Raw genomic sequence first — 24474 nt, forward strand, 5'->3', positions numbered from 1 at the left:
CTTTTCAACAGCCTTTTCTTACTAATTCTTAACAGTCGAATCCACTCTTCGTCGATTACACTTAGGAGTTTCTCCGAATTCTGATTTCCAAATAATCATCCGTTTTCACGCGAGAATGAATTAAAACTTATATCGGGCTCCCGTGTAATTTTGAAATTCGATCCAAAAGCTTCGCTTTTCCTATCGCTATTCATCTTTACTCCCGACAATATACAAGAACGATTCGGACGACCCGGATAAAATACTTTTGTTTTTAAACGCCAGAAGGTGAGAAGCCGGTAAAAAATCGAACACACGGATTACAAAACTTATTGCAAAAACGAAAATAATCCTTCGCTCGCGCGTATAAGACAACCTACGTTTTTGGAGCAGTGAAAATGAATAAAAACCTGGTCCTACACGCGATTAAATACGGTATTTAGCAGTCCGAATGCGACCAAATCTTATATGTTGACATTTCGGGACGTGCGGAAGACATTTCCTTTAAAAAGTAATGCCGAAACTCGTCATTACGGTAATTTCGGCGCCGCACAGTGGGTCATAATAAAGAAGTAGGAAGACAAAAGTCAAAAAATGCATAACTGAAAATGACTCTTACACGTTTACGAATTGAGAAACAACATTCCAGCTAGTCAATTGCTATAGATAATTTTGAAAATACGCGCCGTGGTTTTGTTAACCGACGCAAGAAAAGCGTCAGTTTTATATCTCGTCGGAAGCGTAACGTTAACGTCGTCTTCGAATTTGTTTCGAATAGTTGTTTCGTCGCTGTTTCGAGTGTATTTTTTTAATCAAATATTAAGATAGATAGTATTCGTCAAGGTATGTATTTTAATACGTATATTTTATGAATAATAGTCAATGGTGAGATTTTATTCAAAATAATCGCAAACCCAAGGGATTTTTATACATTATTTTAAATAAGTATAACTTTAAAACTTCCGCATCTTTTTCCTATGTCTTTCTACGTTTTAATTTCATTTTGTCCGGATTTTAAAAATTCCGTAATTATGTCTAACAGATATTTGTGTGCGGAAACGCGCGGATTTTGATGTATAACCATTTTCTGTTTCGCGGGCGTTGGCTCGTAGTTAGCGGAAGGAAACTTTTTGAACAACTGAGAGAAAAAAATAAAACGATAAGCGGGTCGTCGGAATTACAAAATATTACCGTAGACTACATCAAAAAAAAGTTTAATTTAACAAATCCTAGTCGAGTTGTGGAAAATGAATTACGTCGAACCATTTCTTCTTTTTCCAATGGTCTAAGTCAAAGATGGAAGAGACCTAATCGAAATACGAAACATTTTTCGACAAAAAGTCATTTATGGCTCGAGTATCGGATAATTATCGAAAATGTCCATTTGCCACAAACTAGTGCCAGCTACGCGAGACTACAAAAGCAAATAATGGGCCGTCCCAGAAAGGATTTTTCGAGAGCGAAAATGAGCTCGAGGAACCCTCGACGATCGAAACTCGAATGATATTAATTATGCCGCTGAGGAAAAATTAAGATTACCCGGAAAAAGAGACGCAGCTAACGCAGAGAAAAGTATTAGGCCAGGAACACGCATGCGTAAAATTGTGTGGCAGAAAACTGAATCAGAAATCAGCTTTCGGTTCAGTTTCTGTTTTACGCTTTTATGCCAGAACACACATACGTAAAAATTCTGGCCGAATAGGAAACACCACTGCCACCAACAGTGCTAATTTTATTTTTTCCTCTCATATATCTATTCCTTTGTACCTTCCATTTTTTCTGCTTCCTCTGCTATAATATAGAAAATTTAAATTAATACACTTGTATTCCGAATTCAAATAAAGAACGTGCGTGAATCTAAATACTAAGCCTATAAATCAATTCTACTAGACCTACCTGTTATTTGAAATTTTGCACCTATAGCCATCCATAAACGTCGTTTAAATATAGTGGCTTTATACATGACACCGATGTGATCGAATGGATTCGATAAACTCCTCTATTTCATTTATGTTTTGTTTTTTCGAGACCGTCACAATTGTAGGGTTAACCCTCGTTGCCGCCATTGTTAGAATAAAAAGCACGTGTCTACTTTGACGTCACAGAAAAGACTTCTTTTTATTGGAGGAATTTTGGCGTAAAAAGTAGAGACACGCTCTACTCTATTTTCAGTTCTGTTTCAGCCAAAATTTCAGAAAAATTTTTACGCTTTCTGTTTTACGCTAGATTTTACGCCGAATTTTACGCATGTGTGTTCCTGGTCTTACGCAATCTCCGAAACCTGCGACGAGATTGAAAAAAGCATATAACCGGCCACGAGTACGACACAATATAATTATATTCCCCCGAGGAAGCTCTGGCTTTAAATTACCTCTATCGAGTTAACTAAATCGCAATATACAACGTCACGACAAAGCGCTACAGAAAAAGGTGTTAATATCTATCGGTCCTACCCCAGCGAGAAACAGAAGAAAGCCCGTTATCCATCAGACGCTGCCAGCTTCTTCCGTACTACTATTACAGAAGATAAAACTGATATAAAACTTCCAGCTTTAGTGGACCTAACAACAGAACGTCTTTCTATCGCTCTAACAGATGTATTAAATAGTTTTTTAGAAGATAAATGTAATTTGAAGAATATTACCGACGTTTACAAGTGGGGTGTGGACGGCAGTGGAGGACGGGGTCGATACGAGAAAAGGGCTTCGGAAGAAAAATTCCCAAAACGCTAATATAATTACCACGTCTTTGGTACATATACAAACTTTCGCTTGCGACAAAAATAAGAAAAAGGCAAAATCTTAGACCGAGTTCCACCAGATATTGCGGACCGATTCGTTTTCCCCGGTAAAAGAAACCGACGAGGAAAGTTCGTACGAATTTATTCGCATCGAAACCAGATTTGTGAGATACAAAGTACCGAAATTATGTATAAGAATTTTACTTTAAAGGTAAATCGCGAGTTTATCGAAACCGCGATACTAAGGTCCGAAATGCTTTAACATCAAATAAACCGACTCAAAAGGGTTATATATTTAGTGCCGTATCCGGCCTAACGAACGATCTACTAACATTAAAATGAGACAACCGACAAAGAAACTTTTTCGTTTGGCTTATCCACTCTTCGTCGTCACAAGATTCGCCAAATGCCTTCTTCGCATAGCGTATCGAAGGGATATTAAAAAATGGCGAGTGCCGAGACCGAAAAATCACCGCGTGTAGTGAATTGAAGGGTTCGACAGTAAATAATGGTAGGGGACACGTAATATATTTCGAGAAATAAAGAAATTATCTGAAAAATGTCATAATTTTTTAGTTTAATTAACAGACATAAACCAGAAATATGTTTTTACAAAATATGATATTTGAACAGTTTCCTGCTTCGGTATAAAAATGTTAACATTGCTTCCTAGCTCAAATAATGAGTAATTAAATAAATATGCAATTTTACTTAACATTATTTACATCATAATTGAATGTACAGTACAGGTATCTCCCGTACAATACGGTTTCCGGTTTAGTTCTAACACGGTTTGGGAAATTCTTCGCATAAAATTCACAATTATTAAGTGCAAACTCAATTCGATATTTTTTTTTTTTTTTTTTTTTCGATTAAGCATACCTGTTATCTGAAATTAGCCCAAGGATTTTAGAATATTGAAATTTCAATTTGTTTTGTGTCTCTCGTGAAAACTAATACTGTAGAGAGTCGTTAATCCGAACCCCGGTTATCCGAATCGCCGGTTATCCGACGATTTTCAGTCGGACTGCGTCGTGCCGAATCGAACGTTTTTGATACTAAATTAACTTCTAAAGTATAATTTTCATGTTTTTATATTCTTCAATATATTTATTTTGTTTGTACAAAATGCAGAAATAATTTTTAACGATACGATAGCCTCGATTATTATTATAAAAATTTTCGTTAGGCGTAAAATCGACGAAAATTCAACACGAAGAGAACACGCAACAGAGAAAAATTTCAACATGGAACAGGTTAATATATTTTTTCGTATATAATCGGTTATCCGAACAAATCACTAATCCGAACAACCCCATTCCCCAATTGATTCGGATTACGACTCTCTACTGTAGTACAATTTTTGCTTTTTTGTGCCGGTTTCCTATCGACCGGGTGACGGTGTCGATTTTAAGCCTAACGAAAATTTTTATAATAATAATCGAGGCTATCGAATCGTTAAAAATTATTTTTGCATTTTGTACAAACAAAATAAATATATTGAAGAATATAAAAACATGAAAATTATACTTTAGAAGTTAATTTAGTATCAAAAACGTTCGATTCGGCACGACGCAGTCCGACTGAAAATCGTGCCGATTATCGGCGATTCCAATTACCGGGGTTCCGATTTACGAGTCTCTACTGTATTTCCGATCGAGATCGACAAAATAGCTCAGAAGACGACAATACTTTGTAAAAAGAAAACGCCCCGTTTAACTAAAATTAATTTTAACGGGTAATACAGAACTTTTAATTGTGCTTGTTAGTTAATTATCGATTGCTTTAATAAACATATTTCTCTAAGTAACGAAGAACAGTAGAACAGTATACTTTTGTTAACTTTTAGAACCTGACCTTGTATTTTGCACTTTTTGCGTATTTTGCACTATATTTTGTCCTTTGTTTCGTATAGCTTGGATTCGTGTAATACGGCACTTTTTCGAAACGAAACTACCGTGTTATGCGGGGATACCTGTACAGTAATTAATACTTTTTACATAGTTAAGTTACACGTTTAAGTATTTTTCGAGTGGTTAAAGGTAACGTTTTTCCTCCCGTTTCCCGTGAAAAAGTAAAAGGGAGAACATTTTTACTTTCAACAGAAGCTGTTGTATACAACTTATTCGAAAACGTACTTTTCGGCACTTCATTGGCACCGAGGAGTAGGCCTAATGAGATATCTTCTACGTCCTCTGGACGGCCGAACCAGCGGTAACGTAAGATATCCCAGCTTCGAAAGCAAATAAGGTGTCGGCCTAACGCTCCCGGGAAGACGAAAACGAATCCGGACAGCCAAAAACATCCGTTTTTCGGGGATACCGCGTCCCAAATACGTCGGACTCCGTCTCTCGCCATACTGCCCGTCCATCGAGAACCCGTCCGAACCAAAGACGGATCTGCTAAAACGGTGCTCCTAGTACCCACGGAGCGAATATTAAAAAGTCGTATTAAACTTTCGTAAAGTTATAAACACTACTTTATAATTTAAAATTAAAAATTGATGACACCGTGTCTCGGTATGGGAGTTACCATTTATTCGCTTTCACCGTTCCGGAATGCCAATGAAGTTTTTAACTTTAGACTTAATCGCCATCCGGCCATATTCTACAATCGAATCGGAAATATTTTACGGTGTTTTGTCTACCTCGGGTACTTCCGAATCAATTGTTTCCGGTATATAACGATTTCAATATACCGTATTATTTCTTTCTAAACAAAATTAGTAGAGAGAACGGCTGTTTTACGGGTTACGTCACGCACTCGTAGCTTTATTGGGTATTATCGAAACGTATCCACAAGTTTCCAGAACGTGTTTTTGAATTCTGCCACACGAGGACGCGCGTCTTGGCAGCCATTAAGATACTGTTAGTTTTTCATTGGCGACAAGCTCTATAAAACCAACTCAGATAGATATTGCGTAGTCTTTGGCTGGCCTAACAGCCAGAAAGTTTTCTATAAGTGCTTTGAAACTGTATACGAAATAGGGATTCTCATTTCCCGGTCTTTCGCTCGTCCCGGGATATAATTAAAACATAAAAAGTATCTCGAAATCGAATGATATAACTATTTTTCATTTTTAAAGAAATTTAATACGTTCCGCAACCTCCGAGATCATAATATTAGCGACGCTGCGTAAAATATACAAAAATGGCCTTTGAATCGAGTCGAAAATTTAAAGAAAAAATTTTCGTTTTTTAAATAAAACACGATACAAAATATTACCGTAAATTTTTATACGATTTTGAAACCCGAAGACGGTCGATACTCCGATCGCTCCATCCGGTTATTATTTTAATAAAGACGAGTCTCGCAACCGAGAGCGGCCTTTCCGATTCCACCGATGCGGGTGCAATCGTCTTTAACGCATTTAAGGGAAGACCTGTTTTTCCACCCGTAGCCCGGAAGATTTCCACTTCGTTTTCGAGACTGCACTACTTCCGTTGCTCTCGAGTATTCTCGATTTGTCTACCCGGGCTGCTTTAATAGCGGCATCGAGCTTACGGCCCGACAATTCGGCAGTCGGTTTGGCTTTAATAATCGGGTTTACGAAGAAAAACTTCGTACCCGCAGACTTGGCCCAACTCGCGCGACCCGGTTACGCAGTTATCCGAGCTACCGGGCACGGTTAAAATTAAGACGGCATCGGCGCGATTATTCCACATATTACGGGTTCCGACGAGTAAAGAATTTTCCGAGTCCCGCCACAAATAGGCCTACGTATTCATTACTGACAATCCGCGAGATGTCGCGACGAGAGAAAATTTTAAAAACGAATAAGCGGGCTTAAAATTAATAAATACAAATGTATTTTGACACTTCATGAATTAATTATACTTTCTATTGGCAAAATTTCCTTAATTAATCTTAACACAAAATAAGAAAACAGTGAATTTTAACAGTGAACAGTTAAGAAATTTGCGGGATTTCCCGGGATGAGAAGAATTTCCCGGCTTAAAAAATAGGCCGGGATCCCGTTTGAGAAACCCTAATACGAAAACACGATGCATCGAGAATCGGGGTTTTTACGCACCTGGAAAGTGAGGAAAAATCGGGGATTTTTGTTCCGAAATTGTCAGAGAAATTGTCAAAAAGTCGGGAAAAGTCAGGAAATTTGCCTCCTCGACCGCCTCGATCTTTTTGCCGACAATATGCTTGACTAAGCGTAGTCGTCTGCAGGCAGTAAGACGTAATATGGTGTAATACAACTTACGAAAAGGGATGCAGAATATTTTCAGGACCCGAAATTTTCCCCAAAATTTAAAGTACAAAAAAAAGTTAAATAATTTTAACTTAAATTGCATTTTTTTTAATCCTTTTTCATTTTAATAATTTTGATTGCGTAACAAAATACTTTCTGATTTTTTCGTTTATTAATATTTTGTAAAGTGCAATAGCAGGAAATCTACTAAAGGATAAATTTAATAAATATATACCTTTGTATATGGATTATACAGGATTTGTTAACGAATAAATAAATAATGGCTTTTTTCTTTTTTTCCGTATCGTGTAGATCAGTGTCTCTCAAACTTTTTGGACCGCGACCCCCCTTCTGCACTTAAAAATTTCAAAGGACCCCCGAAGAATAAGTATGTGTCAAAAAACATCCCGGAGGGAGGGGTTAGGCTCGTATTTAAATATTTATATTATTTTTATTATTTATATGTGCAATTTATTTAAGTAAAAATTATTTTATATATTTTTTATTTCTATTACGTATTTCTAAACACGAATCCATAGTAAATTTATAAAATATTTGAAAAAATTGATCTGGCATCAATTTTTCAGCGACCCCCCAAATATTTTTCACGACCCCCACTTTGAGAATCACTGGTGTAGATTTATGGTTGCGAATTAATATCAGAAAAACTATTTTAATTTAATTAAACATTTTATTTTTACTTTTAGTAATTCGGCAATTTTAAAAAATATACAACTGTTAACTAGAAAAAATAACTAACTAAAAAGTTTGAGAAGCGATAGCGTAGGCGCGTAGTCAGACAAATGCAGTTTTGTTTTGTCAACGTGCCACGCTGTAACGGACGTGAGGGTTAGGAAATTGTACAAAGTTGATCGAAGGCAGTCGGGGAAAGTCGCGGAATTTAAAACAAAAATTTGAGTAGGAACCCTGGAGATTGTCCGTGTATTCAACCGTTGCGGTTACATTCAATTCCGTACGATGAAAATTTAAGAACAGGATGGTAACCAGTCACGCACGTACTGTACTGTACATCCAGCTAGAAATTCTAGATAAATAACTTTGCCATCGTTAGACCCACAAGTCCGTACAGAACGATTACTCGCAGATAGGGTTTGTGACGACTCTACGTTTGTCTAAACCGCCAACGACGACTGCGCCACCATACAAATCGAGAATTCAAACCTCTAACAAGTAAGACGATTATAACCGTTTGGGCTCCGCGCTTATTATTATCATCAACCCATCTCGATTATATTAGGGTATAAGATACTATTATATCGTAATTAAATTTACGGACTTACCATACGTACAAGAAGCTATTATACTGTCAACAAAGTATATACAATTTAGACCGTTTCATTTATTAATATATCCCAAAATGCATTTCGGCTATTTTTGTTTCCAGACAATTCGGAACTGTAACTTAACACGCATACAAACGCATCTAAAAATTAACAAAGCAAAACGTCAATTTTTAGACTCGTTTGTGCGCGCGTTAATGTTGGCGTACTTTACTTACGCTTTACTATTTCCTAGACCCTACAATGCGGTTCGAGTAAGCTATTTCGAGGGGGCCTGCAAAACCTCCAAATGTACCACGCAACGTTTCTCACCCGCCAACCGAAATTATTAGGGGCAGAGAGTAAATAAATTATATAAAAGTTTATTTCGAGTTTCTTACCGACCTATTACTTTTTATAAAATAAAGAACGATAGTTACGGTTAAGTGTTGTATATTACGACAGCGCCTTAGTGGTAATAAGGCGTAAAGAACAAATGGTGGGATAACGTCCGGCCCCAGAAATTTTACCCCGTCGGTCCGATGGGGGGCGTTACTATCCGGTGACTTTTAAAGAGCGTAAACGAATGTGCTTTAATTACCGTCACCCGTCGCGTACAGTACGTAAAGTTTTACATTAAATTAACCGTAAATGAATTTAATGTACTGTACTGTACATTAAGTCGTATACGGTATCTTAACTTATATATTAAGTTATATACTTGGACGGAATAAAAGATTTTATTTACAGAATTTGTTTTAGCCGAAAATATCCAAGGGTTTTTCTTACCAAAATTGTAACCAATTGCCATTTTTATTTCGAGAACATTTTTATAACGCTTATTTAAAATTTTTCGGGCGCCGGCGGGGAAATGCCGTTAACCGCCGTTCGCCCGGGGTTTTTAAATATTTTCGTTTCTGTCATTTCGGTGGCACACTCGGACGTTGGGACGTAGCCCATTCCGTCAAAAGTTACCAAACGTTAGGTTAATCTTCGCTCGGCGGGTTAAGGCGCGCGCGACTGTCTCCGGTGCGACCCAGACACTGGGATTATTCAACGAATCGATTTCTGACCTATCGGCCAGATATTTTTAACCGTATTTAAAGTATTACTAGATTACTCATATATTATTAATATATGAGGAGCCGCTCCCGACCGTTTACTAAGTTCGACGGATGCGGCGTCTGCGGTCGTCGGCATAAATTACCGACCGATACCGTCCGAGTGTCCGGCCATCGTTTCCGGTCTAGGCGCGCCCGGCCAACGATATACGGATAGACAGAGAAGCTAAAATCCCGCGTGTGTTCTTTCCGAGATTAAAACTTCGCAACCGCTTACGAATCGAAAATAATCTTATATTCAATTTTTCCACCAATCCTTTTTGTTTCCTAATCCGCTACGTTAACCTTTTATAGAAAACAAATACGAGAGTGGCAGTCGCTCGTCCTTTCTTTCTTTGCCTCTTGACGCATGGCCCTAAGACGGCTAGGCACCGTCCGACGATCGAAATCCGGTAAAATTAAACAATTAAATAATAAGGGGATATGTAAATCCGTCGGGACGTCTCGTTTTACCTTCGATACCTTTACGAAAAACGACACCTTTAGGTCATCGATATTGAGGGAATCGAGCGGAATGTTGAATGAACGGGAAAAATAATAAGGGATGTTGGGCGTGGATACGGTCGACGCCACCGGGCAACGGTGGTTTGGCGTAATAACCGAAAACATTTTACAATTACCACGGTAAACCGCTTGGAAACTGACTTTTCGTATTGCTACATCGAGAACCGTCTTCGGACGCGATTGCCATTTTAATCCTAATTTAAATCTCATCCGCTTTGGGAAACGACGAGTCTAAAGCATTCGAATGTCCTTCGTCGGCGTAAATAGAATAAAAAAATCATTTTCCGACAATAAGCGTTTCGTTTTTCCAAATTCTCCCGTTACCGGAATACCTCCGTACAAGCCGGGCATTTTCCCGGTTAAAAAAGGCTGGAAATCTCGGTCCGACGGCTGGTTTGGCCAATTTTAACACGGGCAAAAACCGTAAACCCTCCGGCGCCAAACAAAACTGTCGGGCTTACCGCCCTTCCGCGCGTGAAAATGCCCGGCCACGTGGCGGAGAGGAAAAGAAGAAAAGGCAACTCACCCGAGTCGTCGACGGAGAAGAGTCCCAGTCCGTCGCCTTCCACCACGGAGTAAGTGACTCGTCCGTCGGGTCCGGGGCCGTCGTCGTCGGTGGCGCTCACCCTCTTGACTCGGGTGCCGGCCGGCGCGTTCTCTCGCACGGCAGCAGAAGCGGCGAAGTCCGGGAATCTGGGGGCGTGGGCGTTCTCGTCCACGTCTTCCACCTCCACCAGCAGCCGAGAAACGGAGGACAGCGCGGGCGCACCCCCGTCTCTGGCCTCCACCGTCACGTTGTAAAGCTGTCGGCGCTCGAAGTCCAGTCGCTCGCTCAGTCTGACCGCTCCCGTCTCGGGGTCGACCGAGAACTTTCCGTCGGACCCACCCCGGATCTCGTACTCCACCCTCCCGCCCTCGTCCAGGTCGGGATCCTCGGCCGACAGCACCATGACCACCGCTCCCGGAGGCAGGTCTTCTCGCAGCTTGATGCGGAAGAGAGGGAGGGCGAAGCGGGGAGGGTTGTCGTTGACGTCCAGCACGCGCACGGTGACGGTGGCGAAGGAGGAGAGGGGACGGTCGGGTGACAGGTCCCGTACCGTCATCTTCAGTCGGTACTCGTCCCTCTTCTCCCGGTCCAGGGGAGAACGGACCGTCAGCAGCCCGCTTTCCGCCTCCACCCCGAACTCGTCCACCGGCGTCTCCATTTCGAACCTGAGTTGGGCGTTGGGTCCGAAGTCCTCGTCGGTGGCCCGCAGCCTGACGATGCTAGTTCCGTTGCGGACGTTCTCGGGAACCACCAGATGGTAGGAGGACTTCTCGAAGACGGGCCGATTGTCATTGACGTCCAGCACATGCACGGCGAAGAGCGTGGAGGCGGACTTGGGAGGTTGACCCAGGTCCCAGACGGTGACATTCAGAACATACTCGTCCCTCTCTTCTCTGTCTAGGGGAGCAAACACCCCCAGTTTTCCGGTAAACGGGTCGATGCGGAAGCGGCAGTCGTCGTCTCCGGAAGCGATGGCGTACACCAACCGCCCGTTGTATCCACGATCGGCGTCCCTGGCCGACAGGTCGGCCACCTCCGACCCCACCGGCAGGCTCTCGTTCACTCGGATCTCGGCCGGCCGGTTGCCGGGGAATTCGGGCGGGTGTCTGTTGCCCCGGAAGGTGGTGGGGGTGGGTTCGGTGACGTCTTCCGGTCGGTTGTTCAGTTCTCCCAGTCTGTTCTGCTCACGCAGTCTCTCGGCCACGCCCACGTCTCGGCATTCCACCGACGTCTGGCCGTCGTGCCCGGGTCCTCCCGCTCCGCCCACCACTCTGATCCGGACGGGCACCACGTCGGAAAAATGCTTCCCGTCGGACGCCGTGACGTTGAGAAGCACCTGGCGAAACTTCTGCCGGTCCAGGTGGCAGGTGAGAGTCAGAATTCCGGCGGAAGAATCCAGGGAGAAGCAGGAGTGGGGGCCGGAGGGCACGGTCCGGTAGGAGACGGCGCTGCCGGCGTCGAAGTCCACCGCCGACAGCCGTAGCAGAGGGGTGCCGGGGGGCGCGGCGGAAGAGACGTAGACCTCGCAGTCGATCTTCTCGAAGAGGGGTCGGTGGTCGTTGACGTCTCGCAGTCTGATCCTGAGGGAGGCTCGGTCTGTCGACGAAAGGGGGTGCCCCAGTCGGAGGCTCGTATCTTCAGGAGGTATTGTCGCCTGGTGGTTTCGTAGTCCAGAACCTCGGTGGTGGTTATTTTGCCGGTGAACGGGTCGATTCGGAAGGGCACGGGATTGACGTTGGCCAGGCTGTACGAGACGTATCCGTTCTCACCCCGGTCCGGGTCCTCCGCGTAGGCGGTGTACACCGGGCTGCCCGCGGGTCGGTTTTCGTCCAGATCCACCGCCGCCGAAGTGACGTTGAAGACGGGATCGTTGTCGTTGGCGTCCGAAACTCGAATGGTCACCTGAGCTGTGCCTTTGGCACGAACGCCTCTGACCGACTTGTCCACGGCGCTGACCACCAGAGTGTGAAGGCTCTTGGTTTCGCGGTCCAGCGGTGCCGAAATCCTGACGGCGCCGGTGCGAGAGTCCACCGAGAAGGGGCAATCGTCGTCCTCCCCCTCGACCGAATAGAATATTTCGGAGTTTCCGTCGGAAGGCGCGGCCACCGACACCACCAGGACGGGGGTGCCCACCGGCGCCGTCTCGTCTACGGAAGCTTCGTAATAAGACTGGGGAAAAACGGGAACGCCGTCTCCCGTCTCGGGCAGTTTGGGGCGAATCGTCTGCGTGGAAGACTTGGGGGGCACCCCCGAGTCGGTGGCCCTGACGGTCAGCGAGTACTCGGCGGGAGGCGGTCTTCCGTCGGCCAACAGGTTATACTCCCCGGGTTCGGATCCCGCCACCAGTCTGAAGCGACCTTCCGGGTCGCCCTCCAGCTCCACCCCGGCGATGCGTCCGTGGATTCCCGGATCTTCGTCGGCCACGGTCACCACGGCCAGGATGGAGTCGGGCGCCGTCTGACGCACGACGGGGAAATATCGGACGAAGATCTCCGGCGCGTGTAGGTTGACCGGGACCACTCGGACGTGGACGGTGGCGGAACTGGCCCTGACGTCGCCCGCCCGAAATTTGGGTCCTCGGTCCTCGGCCACCACCAGCAGATCGTAGGAGGATTGTCGTCGGTGGTGCAAGGGGCGTGACAGGCTGATGGCGCCACGGGTGGGGTGGACGGCGAACTGCAGAGTGGGTTGCAGGAAGCGATAGTAGATTTCTCCGTTGACTCCCAGATCGGGATCGAAGGCGCTGACTCTCAGCAGGCTGCGGTAAGGAGGGGTGTCTTCGGTGACGTTGACTTCGTACTCGGTGGGATAAAAGAGCGGGTTGAGATCGTTGGTGTCCAATATTGGACGTCGACCGCGGTCTGCGCTTTCAGTTTGATCTTCTTTCGGCGAGGGCCGGCGGCCGCCGCCCTAACTTCCAAGCGATAGCGGTCCTGGTATTCTCTGTTCAGCACGGCGTGAAGACCGGTCCGGGTGCGAATGGCCAAGAAGCAAAAGTCCCCAACCCGGCGAGCTTCGGCCTTGAAAAATCGATCTTTGTCTCCGGAAACGATTTTGAATCTGACGTCCAGGGCCGGGTCCGACACGTACATCCCCATCATCTCTTCGGAAGTAACGTAGGTCTTGGAGACGGAATTTTCCGGGACGGAGGCACGATAGACGGCCCTGGTGAACCGGGGTCCGTCCCCTCTACTCCGGACCCTCCCCGACAGGACCAGAAGTAGACAGACGACGGTTAAGTAGGCGGTCATGGCTCCGGGTCACATCTTCGGTCACGGACAAATCTGTAAAACGGAAAGAGGAAACGGTGTGAGAGGCGAAAAGCAACACCGTCGATTTGTTTACGTCGGCGAAATCGGCGCATTTCCGGTTCCGGAAGAAGGAGACGAAATCCATAATAATTCGGCTTTCGGCGGTCGATGCCGGAAGTCGAAGTCGAACGGAAGAAGATTCCGACGGAGGACGTAAGGAGGCGAGGTTCCGGTGGAGAAGCCGGAGGAGAAAAAGGAAAGTCGTGCAGAAGGAAGAAAGAGCAACGACCAGCCGAGAGAGGAGAAATTCGCGCCCCTCTAAGGCGGATAGACGGGAGGAAAAAGCGAACATTTCCGGAGACGGCGGGAGTGGAGTTCCGTAGAAAAGAGTCCGTCACCGAAACAGGAGACACGAAAAAGAGAGGAGGAGGAGGATTACCCCAAGACCGGGCGAATCGTTCGAGCCGTTTGTCCTGGAAAAACTTGAAAAAGCAAAATAAACGATTCGGTCGATGTCTAGAAAGCGATTGTCTTGGCCGGTATTTCGGTCGGAGTGGGAAAATAAATAATAAGGCTCGGTAGAGGCAAACAGTCAGTAAGCAAAGGATATAAACAAACAGGAAAGAATAAGACCCAAAGATTTAAGTTCAGAGACGGAAGCGGAATTGGTCGGACACGGTCAGACTTTTTTGGCTCGACAAAGATTTGGGTTGTATTATTATGGACCAAACGAGATTCGACAACGATTCCTTGGGGATTTCTTCGATGAATACGAATACATCATCGAGCGGAGTCACACGCGAACCGTGCACCGCAATAGACAGCAAGACCTCATAATAAATTATAAATACGACGATAGGTCGTTTAGGGGTACAGAAAAAAGTTAGTTATTATGGCAGAAAAAATATATTATGTATCACAAATTAATAGTATTAAAAAATTATTAGGTAAAAAATGTTCCTTGTAACAATCGCATACTTTATTATACATTTTAAAATGCAAAATAGAAATAAAAACTTATGCTGTCGATCGTACAATGCAACAGATCAATAAATGTCGCGCAGTCGGTCAATGGCAGGGGGATACCATTATGTGTGATTAGTGATTATGCTACGGACTTTCGATGGTGGGGTGCGTTACCGTTATTATTATTATCTCTCAACAATATCCCCACGTGTTGTTTGAAAAAAGTATTTTTTATTGATAGCGAGGTAAAGGACACAGCTAGTTTCTCCAGATTTTCTCTACAAGCGGTAATTTTTTTCATTATTTATTCAGTATTTTTATTAATTTTTTATCGACAAGACTGTCTCTTGTTTATAAATTCGTACTGCCTGTTGTGTTACCAGCTTAGAGGTACGAAGGAGTACGTGTCAAAGGTTGCAATTTGGCACAAAGTATTAGATGCTTAAATCATATGCGCATAAAAAAACCAGACATGTAGGTACTCGGGGGACCGAGAACCGAGTCAAAATAAAATTCAAAACGCTAACGAAAAAAAGGTTGGGAACCGCTTAATTAGGATAAGCACGGTAAGTTTTAAAGCCAACGTTCTTAAATCGTGCCTTTTCCATCGTTTTAAAAAATTGTTTTCTCGAAAGAATCTAATTATTTTTCTTCTTCGAGTTTATCAAAATGCCGGTTACGATACGTAGCCTTTCATTAATCCCTCAATTTTCACACAAGCGCAGTTTCTTTACGGATACGCATTAAGCCAGTCGACCTCCATACTTTTGTATCGTAAACCGACGGATACTTACTTTTCGGAACGACCCGACAATATTAGTACTTTCCCGAGTGTTATGTATAAGTGACGAAGGAAGTATTGGAATAGTGGCTAATTCGACCTCCGCGTTTTCCGCAAATCTCCAAACTCTCGAATCGAAAAAAAGTCAAAGCACGGGCAAAAAATTCCGTGGATATACTGTATATGCTTGTGAGTGGGTTTTGGCGCCTATTTCGCTTAATATCTCGAGATAGGGTAAAGATTAAGGAACGGAATTCGGCACGATAACTTGTTTACGACGCTATTAAATTTTGGTGGTTAAAGGCCGAGAAGGTGAGGAGGTAAACGAGTGTAGCGGGTCGTATCTCGAGAGAGGTAGGAGTCAATGAACATTTTATTCGTTATTAACATATAAACTTTTTCGTAAAACTATCCCTACCCTCAAAATTAAGCTTTTTGCCATTTTATAGTAATTTAAAATATAAAAGGGTTTTTATAACAAATCTCGTAACAGATGGCGCCACACACAATTTTATTTCGCTTAATATTATAAAGGAGGATGCACACACGCGGCGCGGTAAGGAAAAGCGGCAGAATGACGTCACTTTTTCTCGCCGCAGAGGTCTATTTCGCGAAAGTTGGTCTAACTCTATCTTTCGCGGCCGCCGCCGCCAAGTGGCGTTTCTATCAGCCAATAACAATTCGTCTGGCAGTCACGTGAGAAAATACAATTACGCGGTGTTTTAATGGCGGAAAGTTCGACGCGGTTAACCGAGATAACTAACATCGGAATAAAGAGGAAAGAATAATAAATTTAACACAAATTCTACACAGATACAGTAATCATATGTTATTTAATTCAAAGAACAAAACAACCGAATCTTACTCGAAATAGTGTTCTTAATCGAAGAATAAGCCTATTTTGTACATCAGTTCTTTATCGATCCAACAAAATATCTCGGCAAGATTCTTGCCAATACGATATCTTCATTCGAATCTTCGACGAAATCTTCTAGCTAAATAAAACGAGCCGTACAAAACAAAATTTGTAAACACGTGGATAGCGGAGCGTCGCTATCGTTCGATCATCTCGAATACTGAACGCGTGCGCCAGAATGTAAACGGACTGCCGCTCGTGTGGTCGTGCTGCCGCGCGGCGAAGACGCGTTTGCGACACCGCTTTTCCTTGCCGCGCCGCACGTGTGCACCCTCCTTAAGTCGTTCTTGTAAAATAAAACTCGTAAACAGCCGGGAAAGTTACGCGGTTCGTGGAAAATTTTTTTATTTTCGAGAGTTTTGTCGATAAAAAACAGTAACCCGCAAATTTAATAGGAAAACATTTCTGATAAAACAAATAATTTAATTTATAATTAAAAAAAAGTCTAATAAATTAAAGAATTACAAATCTTTTAGTAGACCGAGTCAACGAATCGAAGGAACAAATTCGTTCGTTAAGCAACAAATTAAAATACGAACAAAAATGATCGAGATTGCTTATTTGCCGAGTCTTCCTCCGGGAGGAATTCTCGGAGATGCGCAACTGGTAATAAAGGAATACAAACATCGCATCCGTTCACGCCGCGGTATTAATTTGTACGAGTCGCTTTCGAGAATTATAGGTGCAACGACGAATTCCGTCCACCTTATAATCCGGCCATCCGTAGCAAGAACACGCGCGCCATTAACAATCGTGTCCGGACAATCTTCCGTTTTACGATATCGATCCTAACGAAATAATCGACGTAATACCGAGCAGAAAACTAAGTGGACGTACAGTACAGTACAGTACCATATAAAATGTACAAATACTAGTAAATTTTTAAAATTATTGGTCTTATTTATTTGATAAACGCGTAAGGTCCGGAGACGTAAAGCCAGTTATTCTAAAACGGGAATCCTCCTCCCATCCGAGTAATTATCGACCGATTTAATTACCCGAGTTTTTCGAAAGATACCGGAAAAGCTAATATTTAAGAGAACGTTAAAGTGTCCGTCGGCGGCAATCGATCTGGATTTATAAAAGGTGTGTCGACAGATTGCTATTAATTAAATATCCTATGGCGTGTTAATAGCGGACAAGTCGGGCAAATCTTTCGGAAGCATTCGACGCCGCGCAAATCCACATTCCTCTAGCAAAATTACGTAATTATGGATTCCGACATTTCGTTTTCTGTCGGTTACGCTCGTATTTACACAAACGTAGGCTACTTTTGTGCAGAAAATAAACAAAACTTTCCGCTACCGAGTTCCGTAGTTCCGTATTTACATCGATCAGCCGCTCGGCCGGCTTAATCTAATAATAACGATCAATTATTTATTTTGACACGGTCACAAAGCCGGCTGCAATTTTTAATCGTCTTTTTTATTTATTTCATTTAAAATATACGTTCTCCGCCTCAAATTAGTATTATCTCGCCCACTACATCGTACTTTTCCGTTAGCAATGGAGTCATCTATCCGGCTCCTTTCGGGGGGATTTTTGAATTAAAATAACGTGACTTCCGGTTTTCGACGGAAGTTGATATATAATTGACCGGGGCCGGCTGCCCTTAAGCTTGCCGTATCTTTCTCGAATTCCATTTATCTAACACCGTTCTCGAGATTAAGGAAAGACAGACGGACGACAGGGGACATTTGTCTACATTTTTTAAAAAATTGGTAACACATAAGGTGGACGATACTATAGTTTCCGGGTCGTCTTACTATAATTACCCTGCCGGAGACAAAATAAAGTGTTTTTAAAGTAAAAATTTTCTTCTATCTGCAAAGCCACAAATTAAAAATGTATTACGAATAATTTAATTATTTATAAGAACAGAAATAAAATTCCGAATATGGACACTGCTAATATTACGCTCGGCGAAAAATAATTAAGGATCTCGAATAACAACGTACAATACTTATGCCTATACTTTGAGTATAAATTGTGGAGCCGACTGATAATTTTTTGAGATGGTCTTTAGCAGTTAATGAAAAGTATAAGAAGTACGAAATATTTATTATCGATTGTCGCGGCTGAAATAAAATGTGAAAGTTTCATTTGGGTATCGGCATCGATTATATCAAAGTGGTGCTCGACGATGGGTCGAACCGCTGAATGGAACGAATGCCGCAAAAATTTAAAAGATATTACAAATTTAAGAAGAAAATTTTAAACCATAGGCTAGTATCAATTTATGGTTCGTCGGTCACTTTCGTTATTTTGTTTGGTGTCTGGTGTTAGCATTTGCCTGCAGCGCAAACTTTTTACTGATTTTAACAATCAGTAGAAAGTTTATACTATCGTACCGATTATTTTTAAGCTTTTACCCTTATATGTACGGTGTTATATTTTGCTTCCAATATCTAATTAGTTGATGGAAGAGTTAATTTAAAAAGGCAGCACGCTCCCACTCTCCACTATTTTAATTTTAGCATCGTATTCCCTTCCATATATAACAGAGGAAAAGTATGGCCATCGGTCAAAAAATGACCCCCCCGAAGATTTATATATTTCGAGACTCGAGAAATCCAAAAAGTTAGGTTTTTCTGTATGAAAGTTTTGTGTGTGGGGTCACGATTTTGTTCACCCTCTTTGAAACTTAATAATTCCCGGAATTTCCGTGTTTTGTCGAAAATTTCAGAAATTTTCGACAAAACACGGGAATTAATAAGCTTCAAAGAGGGTGAACAAAATCGTGACCCCACACACACTAACATCCATACAAAAAAAATCCTAAACTTTTTTTTTTGTATTTTTCAATGTTTCGAGGTGTCTCGAGTCCAAAAATGTAAAAATCTTGGGGGAATCATTTTTCGACCGATCGCCATACTTTCCCGCTGATATAACCTTGTATTACTTTCCCAGCTGTTATATGTTTGTTATTTAAGCAAATGAGGAGGGATTTTTGGCAATGTTTTGCTGTGGTGAATATTTTTGTAAAGAAAAGTGAACTTCTTAAACCAGTGGCCAAAACAAAGAAATTGGAGCCACTCCTTTTGAGATAACGGACTTCAAAATGAGTAAAATTTACTACCAAACTTCTAGGAAGCGTGTTTGACGTTTGAATATGTCCAAAAATAAATGACTACAAAATAGAAAATTTGCAGGCTTATTAACAACCGTCGAGTCAAAAGAGGACTTTTCCGAGGATTTGTTCAGCAGATATACTGTCAAACGCTTGAAATTCTTGGCCTTCAAATTTTACACAGCAAGAAGATATCAACATTAGTTGCTGAATGGCAGCGTGCCAAAAATGAAAAAAGTTTCGAATTGCTTTAGACCCATTTTGACCACTTCCACTTAAAGGTCTCCTACAGCCGAAGTATTGCGTATTGAAATGTAAGATTTTGTAGAACTTCCTTTGATTACTTCAGAAAGCTACGCACCAAATTTCGGCAAAATCTAAGATGATGGGTGATGGGGTGGGCGACTTTGTCACTTGACACGGAATTCCGGTACAAAATTTATTTTGATATGTTTGTGTTTAATTAGTTCGATTATCATAATTGACAAGCACGCGACTTATTTCACACCTTACGGAAATTGGATATGATCCATTTCACCATACACTGGTAGCCGGAAATAAACCACCGCGTACTACGCGGTTAAACTGAAAAAATTGTGACTAAAATTTTTCTTTTTTCGGCCACCACTACGCCTATAAACTGCAATTTAAGTGTAAAAATAAGTAACGGCAGTCTAAGTTTACGTGATGGAAGACAGAGTGGGTCTAGTTGTATATACTGCGTATGGGCACTATCGAGTAAGTTTAGAGGAGAGGCCTAACCACTCCCGTAGCCAAGGGTCCGTTTCACCTCCATATTCGAATGAAATAGATGGTTTGACGATATATTTTGACACGGCAATATCTTCACTCCCAATAAATTGGGCGTGTGGTCACTGACATTTCAAAATATGTTTGCGAATTACGGTCCTTCGTCCAGTGGCGTAGCTAGGGGGTGCGGTAGGTGCGGTCCGCACCGGGCCCCTGGAAAGCGATAGGCCCACGGGGGCCCCAAAATCACAGGAAAAAAAGACCCGAAAAATTTTTCGCGGTAATCAGAACAAAGCAAAATTTGGCATTTGGCTACTCGAGTTGCCGGGGCCCCTATTACACAGGAAAACCAGCAACTTACTGTAATCTAGTTATACACTATATAAACCACTACACAAAAATATTTTACTCCGCCGTTTACGTAAACAAAACAAAAAAAAACCTAACGCATCATTCATCAAACGAAAGAAAGAGAACGTCTAAACGCAATGTTTTCAACGGAATAAATAAATTCAAAAGCCAAAATTTACAGAAAAAATTACTTGTTTTCGTTTGGACGTTCCCGATTACCATTACGGAAAAAGGACATCCCTGCCGAAAAATTTTTTTCGGGGCCCACAAATCTGGTTCCGCACCGGGCCCGGAGAATCCTAGCTACGCCACCGTCTTCATCACTAGTTGTCATACTTTTACCTTCCCGGCTGTTATGTATGCATAACAAGGGAAAGTATTGGAATAATGTCAAATTTGACCTTCCGAGGTTGTTGCTAATCTCACGTTTCGACACCTTTCGAAACAAAGTCAAAAAAATTCCGTGGGCACGTATGTGTGTGCGCGGGTGTAGTTGTGTCGGCGCCTATTTCGTTTAATATCTCAGAATGGGTTAAGGTTAACGATTAAGGAACAAAATTCTGTACGGTAGCTAATATATAAGGGGCCTCGATGCTGTTAAATTTTGATAGTTACGGGTCGAGAGAGTGAAGTCACGTGTCATATCTCGAGAGGAATCGGACTTAATGAAGATTTTATTCGTTATTAACAATTGTTTTTTTTTATAAAATTCATTTTTACCCTCAAAATGAAACCTTTTGCTATTTTATAATAATTAAGAATATAAAAAGTTTTCGTAACAAAATCTCGTTACAAATGGCGCCACGCACGATTTCGTCTACTTAATTTTGTTTTTATTTTACAATTTTATTCGTAAAGTTATTTTTAAAATAAAATCTGTTAACAATTGAAAGATACGCAATTCGTTGTTGCATTTTTTACAGCGAAGTTAATTTAACAACTCCGTTATAGTGTTTTTTTTTACAATAAGTAATTTGGCTAAAACTGATCCATTTCATTGCCACTTACTACCTTCAAATATATATACACGACACACGTAACAATTTTTTTAAAAGCGAAGATGTTATTTATTGCAATAGCTTCTTGTCTTCTTTTTTATAATATAGCTACGTATTTGGCTATTAGTTTAGGATTATCACACCACGTTTTTTAGAAAACTAAACTCGAACCTTTTGATTCTTTATTTAATACAAACTCCAATATGTACCTTTCGGTTTTCCCCCTCTTCGGCTGGAGTAATACATTTAAAACAATGATGTAAAAGATTTTTTCTATTAAAAGTATTTTCCTTCTTGCAAAATACAATCTTGTAAATTATTAGTATTTTGCCAATTTTTCGTATAGTTTTTCCAACCCGAAAAGCACAGATTGCAGTCGGAGTTTAATAATAAAAAAAAACTAGCCCGTTCACTCGGCTTTCTTCGGGTGTATAAAGTACTGGTGGCGGTAATTGTTACGCCCGGAGTTATTAATCGTAAATTTCAAAAATGCGGTAAAACCCAATTTAAGAACATTATCGGAATGCCTATTAACTACGTGGAAGTACGTCCTGGTAAATAGAGAGTTTATAGAAAAATTATTACAACGAGCAAATATTTATTGTGACGTGGTCACGATTTCGCAATTTTTAATCATATTTTTAATTTATTTAATTTAAAATATATACTCTCCACCTCAAATTAGTCGTCTCGCCCCTATTATAAATTATACAAAATTTTCATACGTATTATTATTTAAATATATATTTTTTTATTTCTATTTATATTATACGGTTCTATTTATATTTATATAAAACCCAATCAATATTTTAGGGTGGGATGTACGACCGACATTATTTAAATTAGAAGTATTTGAACGTAACTGCGGAGGTTCGTAGCGATTGGTCCAACGGCCCGGAAGTGTATAGCGTACAAACAAACGAGCATTCTCATTCGTACAGATAAAAAGGAAAAGGTCCGAACGAAGTTTCCTAAAAAACGTGGTGTGATAAGTCCTAAACTAATAGTCAAATACGTAGATATATTTTTTAAAAATAGATAAAGAATGTTAATCAGATTATTAGAAACCGTTAGGCGAGTTCGAAACAGAGAAGCGCCATCGAATCGGAAAAATTATGCCGTCGGTGGTCGAGCGAATAAAACCATCAAAGGCTAAAGCAATCGGTATCTGGTTCGCACCGACCGACGGGTCCGGCACGCGGATTCTTTACCAGTTTTCTTCAGACGCGTCTAATAGTAAATAGGAGTCCCGGTTTCCCGGGAAGTCGTCCCCGGGCAGATCGCCCCTGCGTCGCGTTATCTTGTACAATAAAGCGGATTGTACGAAAAACTGGATTTTTACGTCAAACGGAAATTATTTTAAAATAACATAAAAGTTAACTGGCAACACCAGGTATACCGTTACTCTTTTCTCGTAGTTCTTTAATCGGCAGTGCCGTCCCGGAACGCTCTATTTTTAACCGCGGTTATCGATCGTAGCGCGTAGGGTAGGTTCTACAGTAAATTCCGATAATAATCGCGGTTAACGATTAACGAACTGCGGGTTCTAAGTAACACGCTACGTGAGAAAATGAGTCGCAATTCGAACCGTCGTGTTTTCGGGGGCGTTTATGGCTCCTCCGAGGCCGCAACGCGTAGTCGAGTAGTACCGGTGTCCCCGCGGACTCGTGGATTATTTTAGAAAAGTTATATTTGTATTTTAGAAATTACATTTTTACTCTATACGCGTAAAATACTTAGGTTAAAGTCGAAATAAAAGCAGAAACGGCGACACCGGAAAATCGAGGAATCGTCACGAACGGAGATGGGAGATAGAGCGAAGAGAGCGAAGCCAGCGCGGTTTAGCCGAAGGGTCGGCCTCCGGCGGTAGGTCGAATCGTCACGAAAATTTTTGATACAAATACTTTATATCGGGAACGAGTGCGTCGAGTCACTGGGGAGAGCGAGCGAAGGGAACCACGTAACCACGGAATTGTTCCGGCATTGTTTGTAAATTCCTACCATCAGTTCACACTCTCCCCATATTTATATATCTTGTTCAAATTTTCAATCGTTAATAAAATACTTTTTATTCATCCACTCCAGTTCAAATACATTTTTTTAAACTTGTAGTGGACGACACTCGATGTTAATACAGTTTTTTTCAAATATTAATTCATTAATTAATTTTAGTTTTATGTGGGAGAAAAAATTTCTCTTATATAAGATATTTAGCGTATGTATATACATATTTATATTAATTGTAATTATTTAATAAGAAGTAACTAGAATAAAATTTTTCTTTGTCGACCTAAGTAGGAATTGACTTTAAAATTTTTTTTTTTATATTACTTGTTCTGTGGGACGTTCAAAAAAATCGTGGCGTTCGATCGATTGGGAAAAAGGACGAGTTGTTCCGCGTTCGATTGTGAGAGAGAATCCGAAAATAACTTTTTCCGCGTGACATAAAAAAGTTTTTCCGATTAATTAATTTGTGGGGAGGTGCATATCGAAACGAATCCGAACTTAGCTTACGTTAGGGAATCTCGACTTAGAACTAGACAGACGAAGCTGTAGCCTACATATTATTGAAGTTTTTCTTACCAGACCAGTTCCAATGGGCGGACGTTTCAAAGCCAGTCTCGTCTGCCCGCGTTAATTGCTACTCGGATTTACTCTAGTTCGAATGGTGAAAGTGATGAATTCGTTCGTGTTTCGTGTAGAAATTGAAGAAATAACACCGAATATGCCGACTAAACTCGAGTATAAAAACGTTCTTAATTTTTTCGAAACAACTAAAAATAATGTCTTTTGATTGATAAAAACAGTTCTAAATTCAGTTTTACGTTAATGTGCCCACTTGTTAAAAATTATACAACACGTTCGACGTATAGGTCACCTCGAATTGTTTCGGTTACAACGTTTCCATTCGGGGTTTATTATATTTTTTTCAAATTTTCACTTATAATATGTACTGTACGGAGGAAGATCCAGACTATATTGTAACCAATTTGTAATTGACTAACTATTGCACAAGAAC

The 24474-nt window shown here is 41.5% G+C and overlaps 1 protein-coding gene across 1 annotated transcript in view; it reads right to left on the reverse strand.

Moving 5' to 3' along the window:
* The window catches only part of LOC136981990 (fat-like cadherin-related tumor suppressor homolog), a 461240-nt gene that overhangs the window by 423882 nt on the left and 12884 nt on the right, over positions 1 to 24474 (reverse strand). The window contains 3 exon segments of the mRNA XM_067278416.1: positions 10352 to 11962; positions 11965 to 13218; positions 13221 to 13656. Of these exon segments, the coding sequence (XP_067134517.1) occupies positions 10352 to 11962; positions 11965 to 13218; positions 13221 to 13623 (3268 nt within the window). The 5' untranslated portion in view covers positions 13624 to 13656.

Source organism: Centruroides vittatus, unplaced genomic scaffold (assembly GCF_030686945.1).
Source record: "Centruroides vittatus isolate TY-2023 unplaced genomic scaffold, ASM3068694v2 contig_8, whole genome shotgun sequence".
Classification (NCBI taxonomy): Eukaryota; Metazoa; Arthropoda; class Arachnida; order Scorpiones; family Buthidae; genus Centruroides; species Centruroides vittatus.